Source organism: Bactrocera latifrons, unplaced genomic scaffold (genome assembly GCF_001853355.1).
Source record: "Bactrocera latifrons isolate USDA-ARS-PBARC rearing strain unplaced genomic scaffold, ASM185335v1 scaffold_111, whole genome shotgun sequence".
Taxonomy (NCBI): domain Eukaryota; kingdom Metazoa; phylum Arthropoda; class Insecta; order Diptera; family Tephritidae; genus Bactrocera; species Bactrocera latifrons.
In genome coordinates this window covers 972,756-978,403 of record NW_017534531.1, presented here as the reverse complement: position 1 = coordinate 978,403, position 5,648 = coordinate 972,756, and the positions used below count along the sequence as shown (strand labels likewise).

Here is a 5,648-nt window from a genome sequence, read left to right as displayed (position 1 = left end):
TTATTTTTTTAATTTTTGTTATTTTTGTTCATATTTTTTTATTAATTGTTTTATTATATCTCTGCCAATATTTCAATCTATCTTTTTCATACATTTTGCAATTATAGTTGCAACTTTGTTGTAAAATAGTAATATAAAATGTTGTTGTAATAATATTTTACATTCACACCAAAATCGACATCGTCAATCGACTTTTTACATTTTCTTGAAACAAAAAACCTTTGAAGCAATAAATACACGCCCTCTAAGCTCCATATAAAACCATATGAGAATATGACAGCTCTTTCAAAATTTTCGCGCCGTTCGTCAAGATTGATTTCAGTCAACAATTTCAACACAAACACATTGCTTCAATTTGTGCATTATGAAAAGTAAATTTATTTCACGCGATTTCTGCCCGCTTCAGCACTTTATTGTATAAATTCCTTTAACACCTACACCGCCAGTGGGTGTCCGTCAAGCAAGTTGGTTTTATTGGAAATTTTAGGGGTGGCAGGGGGCTTGAAGGCATTGTTACGAAACATGACTCAGCAGTTCGGCTGTGGCAGCCCAGCTTCATGCCATTTTACGCTGTTCTGCTGCTTGTTGTTGCTTAATGGCGATTGTCTGTCTTATCTGCGCGGCAGCAGCGCTAATGTCATCCCAACAGCAAGCCGTCCGCATACCTGCATTTCTATGCATGTATGTGTGTATATTTTGTGCCACAGCCATTCACTTAACGTCAACTGCATTTTTATGTTCATTTTTCAACTGTCTTGTTATTGTTGCTATTGTAGCCGTTTGTTGCCTTGACGCAGCGCATCATGTATCAGCGTTGGTATTCCTGGAAATGTCAGTCAGCTGTCGTTGGCAATTTAACTTTTACACGCCGCCCGCACGCCATCACACACAAACACTCATACACACACAGCCGCACGAATGCATACATACATGCAGGCCTGTGGTATGAAGTAGAGTGAAGCCAAGGCTAAGTGACAAGCCACAAAACTGGGCAGCTGGGGTTCATACTTTGCCCGTCGTCTGATGTGACTTTTAAAAGGCAGGCGTTTTTAAAGGCGGCGCAAATAAACAACGTCCAAGTCACAAAAAAGACGAGTAAGACAAATTGAAACTCAACGGATGTGTGCTGGCTATTTGACGAACGGTTTCTCTTGTCGACGACCGATGACTCGCTGCTCTGCTCAATATATTTTTTGTACAGACTTTTTATTGAACTAACCCTTTCGATAGTTGGCATATTTATAGAGTACTTTCATACATACAAACATACACATACACATATCTTTTATACGCACTGCTAACCGCAATTTCTCTCTCTCTCTCTCTTTCTCTTTCTCTTCTGCAGTTTCTGACGGCCCGTATTTGTAGTTGTAGCAGCATTGCAACGCGCGCATTCTATAAGCCATGGCAACATTAATACCGTCCTCAAATGTTGAGGCCGCTTATGAAGATATGTTCAAAGAAATCACACGTAAATTATATGGGGAAGAGACCGGAAATGGTTTACATACATTGGGCACACCGGTTGCGCAGGTGGCGACCACTGGGCCCACAGCACCCGAGGGCGAGCGCTCATTCACGAATTTGGTAAGTGCCACAGCAGCGCTTGCGGTTGACTCATGCCCGCCAGCCGCAAAAATACAGACACACACATACACATCACATAAAACAAATACATACATACATATACACACACTCCTCTATTGCCTTTTTGCTTACTTTATCACTTTTTTCTTATTCGCTTTTTCTCTTCACTTTGCTTTGGCTTCCTTTGGCGCTGCACCTTCTTCAGCAGATCGATCGCAGCGCTGCGCCCACCATCGAATATGAGAACAATGCCGCTAATGCCGTCAATGCAGCGGCAACAGCTGCCGCCGCGGCAAATGTTGTAATCCAACAACAAGGCGAGGGTTCTGTGGTCGTCGCCACGACAGGCGGTAATTTCAAATCGGAAGACCACTTGAATACGGCTTTTGGGCTGGCGGCGCTAATGCAAAATGGTTTTGCCACCACCAACGCCGCTGGCACCGGTGGTACGGATCAGCAGCAGCAACAACAACAGCAACAGCAGCAGGCACAAATTGTACAGTGGTCGACACCGACGGCAACAGGTGGTAAATTGCAGAGTTATACGGCTGCCACTCAACAGCAGCAGCAACAACAACAACAACAGCAACAACAACAACAACAGCAGCAACAACAACAACTGCAGCAACAAGTTGGCACATCAAAGTCAAAGTAAGTGCAGACAAAAGTGGTAGTGAATGTTTGCTTATATTAGATATGATTGTTCACAGGTGTAATTGGACATTAGGGTGTGTCGTTTTTTTTCGTATTAAAAAATTTTTTAAGTGGAATTCTATTTTCTATAAGTGTATATGGATAATGAAGAGTGTATGTGTCGGCGAAAAATAATTATACATTAGGGTGCGTCTACTTTCTTCGCGTAGGAAGACAACATTTTTATTTTCGTTTTATACGTTTTATATAAATGGGCTTAAATAGATATGGGAAGGCATTTGTGTATATCATATATATAATATAATATAATATAATATAATTATATTACACATTAGAGTGTGTCGATCTTCAATGCGTATGAAAACAAACTTGTTCAACGTGAAATTCTTGTCACTTTAAAACGTATATAAATACATATGTTTTTATGCAAATATTACAGATATACTTGTAGGAAAAACATAATTTTACATTAGGGTGGTTCGAATTTTTCTGTGTTTATTAAAACCACATTATTCCGATTGAAATCCTCTTTAATTTAAACCTTATAGAAACGATATTAAACAATTACATATGTATTTGTGTACAAAGAGTAATTAGTCATTAAGGTGGCTCAGTTTTCGTCGTGTATGAAAACACAATTTTCTAAAATGTGATTATACTTTATAAAAGTCTTTTATAGATGTCATTATATATATACCGAAGTTCTTACTGAGATAAATATAGTTATACATTAGGGTGCGTCAATTTATTTTGCATATTAAAACCAAATTTATTTAAAGTGCAATTCATTTTTTTGTAGTCTTATACATATAGTCTTTTGAAGCAATCAAAGTATCTATGTGTTAGCGAAAAATAATTACACATTAGGTTGGGGCGATGATTTTTTAAGTTGGAAATATTTTTGCTTTTAAGCCTTATATAGATGTTATTGAAGTTCCTACATACATATGTGTATACCAAAAGATTGCTAAACATTAGGGTGGGTGTATTGTTTTGCATATAAAAACAATTTAAAGCGGATTTTTGACAAATTGTTTAAGAATTTATTATTATATAAGCCTGAAATTAGTATAGCATAAATTTGTATGTAGGTTCTAGCCTTTACGGATGTACTAAAGCTTCGCGAGTGGTGAATCGAACATACAGCTCGCTTAATTCAAAATTATTTCAGCAAGGAACTACGTTTATAGTGTCACAACTCTTGTCTTGAGAAATATTTTATTGAATTATAACTGTGCTTTCTTCAATCTTATGTTGACAATTACCGTTAAATTTAAATTTCATGCAAATACAGCATACTTAACCTCAAATTTTATTGAAATGTCTGTATACCGAACGCATGACGCGCTTTTAATAAGATTCGCATCAGAGAAAATATAAAAAAAAAATTAAAAAATATGGTACGCCTTGCCAGCTGTCTTCGATCCGATGCGCCCTCCTTTAAATGCTACTTTGTACGATCCGCTATAGTTTCCGCAACAATTTCTTGCGTGCCAAAAACTTGCTCGTTATCTCCTCCACACTCGGTCCATACGAATCCCTTTCCAGCTCCTTCTCGCAGCGCGTCACAATGTTCGTAATCATGCCCTCCGTGGTGAAGTACGCAATGACGGCGTCGCGGCGACACCACTTATCTATCACCGCTTTGCTTGCGCGCTCATACTGCATGCGCACGTGATAATAGGTGTCGAATTTCTGCGCATGTTTGCGTATCTTCTCCGCATCGATGCGCGGTATCTTCAACGCCGGCTGACGCACCAACTGGTACGGATCATAAACTTGCGAATAGTTCTGGAAGCGCACCTCTTCCCAGTTGATGTTCAACAGCGTATTGTAGATTTTCTTCGGATGCCCGAGTATGCCATGACACACATCGATCAAAGTCAACTGACTATCCGGCACAATGTACTCGAGCTCCAGTTGGTGTATGCGCAAATCGGTGCCGCGATACTTGCGTTCGCCAATCCACAGTATGGGCAAATTCTCGGTGGACACATTGGCCAACTCCTGTATGAGCGGTGAGTTTTGTGCGCGATAATTGACGCGCTTGTAATTCTTGCCGTACAGCATATTCGCCTCGGCCTCGGTGAAGTTGATGTGCGCATAGCGTTTGAGCTTGAAGTGTTCGGAGCGAAACAGTCGATACATTTCCAAATCGATGTAGTCGTAGGCGCGTCGATGCATAGCAATCCACACCATTTGTGTGGAGAAGGCCAAAAAGGTTTCGTGAAAGCGTTTATCCTTAATCGATTGCGATATATTGACGATGGGCGTAATGTGGTAGAAGGGCTTCATTTCGCCATCGCCCGCTATGATGATGCTATACTCACGCGCCAACAGCAGCCGATGCTGTGTGAGATACGACGAGTAGATGCGCTTGATCTCATTGGCTGTCTCTTATACACATCTATGTGAGATACGACGAGTAGATGCGCTTGATCTCATTGGTGTCCTCGCTTTGGATTTGCGCCTTATCGCCGCTAATCTCATCGCGTCGTATCAACACGAACTCCACCATCTTCAAGTAGTACTCAAAGTAGATGATGAGCGTGCGCAGAAAACGATCCACTGTGAAGGTGTGCACGAAGAGCACGAAATCCTTTGTGATGGTCTCGGATGGCGCCAGAAATAGCACAAGATTTTTGATGTCTTGCACGAGTATGACATCCGCATCGTGTGTGAGTTCGGAGCGCTGGAACTCCTGCAGGAATATTAACTCCTCCAATTGATTCAGCGTTTTGTTGAATTTGAAGCCGCACGTCCTGATATAATCTAGTTTCTCCAATTCAGCATCTTTGATGGGCTCAAATTCCAAGCGCTCCAAGTTTTTATTCCACGTCCATTTGCCAAGATTAAATTTCGGCACAAAATTCGAGTTGTGTATGCGACGCATTGTCGAAGCGGAGGCGGCTAATACGTTTGCGAGCGTTTAGTCAAATAAAAAAATTAAATAAAAGAAATTGTGTTTGAAGTTAAAACCGAAATGTAGTCAAAAATGTGGGCGAAAACCTATTTGATTGAAATAATTTTGTTGCAACAGTTTTGGAACCAAGTGAGCTGACCCGTTTTGTCAAGACCGTATTTCCGTCTGTCAGTTTTTGAGATATCGTTCTGAAATTTTGCACACATCTTTTTCTCCTCGAGATGCTACTTATTTGTCGGACTCGCTAGTATCGGATCACTATAGCATATAGCTGTCATACAAACTGAACGATCCAAAGCATATTCTTGTATGTGAAACTTTTTTATTTGATGAGATATCATCACGAAGTTCGGTATGCATTATTATCCACATCAAAGGTTTCTTCTCCGAAGATATTGTTCAGATCGGATCACTATAACATATAGCTGTCATACAAACTGAACGATCCAAAGCATATTCTTGTATGTGAAACTTTTTTATTTGA

The 5,648-nt window shown here is 40.2% G+C and overlaps 2 protein-coding genes across 5 annotated transcripts in view; one reads left to right on the top strand and one right to left on the bottom strand.

Moving 5' to 3' along the window:
* Positions 1-5,648, top strand: part of LOC108974130 (protein charlatan) — a 36,505-nt gene that overhangs the window by 24,175 nt on the left and 6,682 nt on the right. For 3 of the 4 annotated variants that reach the window (XM_018941811.1, XM_018941821.1, XM_018941794.1), the window contains exons 2-3: positions 1,346-1,587; positions 1,793-2,238. In XM_018941811.1, coding sequence (XP_018797356.1) covers positions 1,405-1,587; positions 1,793-2,238 — 629 coding nt within the window. In that variant the 5' untranslated portion in view covers positions 1,346-1,404. The remainder of the gene's footprint in view (positions 1-1,345; positions 1,588-1,792; positions 2,239-5,648) is intronic. The other variant, XM_018941803.1, reaches the window with a different exon arrangement.
* LOC108974150 (protein phosphatase 1 regulatory subunit 36-like) lies at positions 3,305-5,211 on the bottom strand. The gene is made up of 2 exons (XM_018941833.1): positions 4,653-5,211; positions 3,305-4,594 (listed from the first exon to the last, which is right to left on the bottom strand). The coding sequence occupies exons 1-2, from the start codon at positions 5,132-5,134 to the stop codon at positions 3,706-3,708; spliced, it is 1,371 nt and encodes a 456-aa protein (XP_018797378.1). The 5' UTR covers positions 5,135-5,211; the 3' UTR covers positions 3,305-3,705.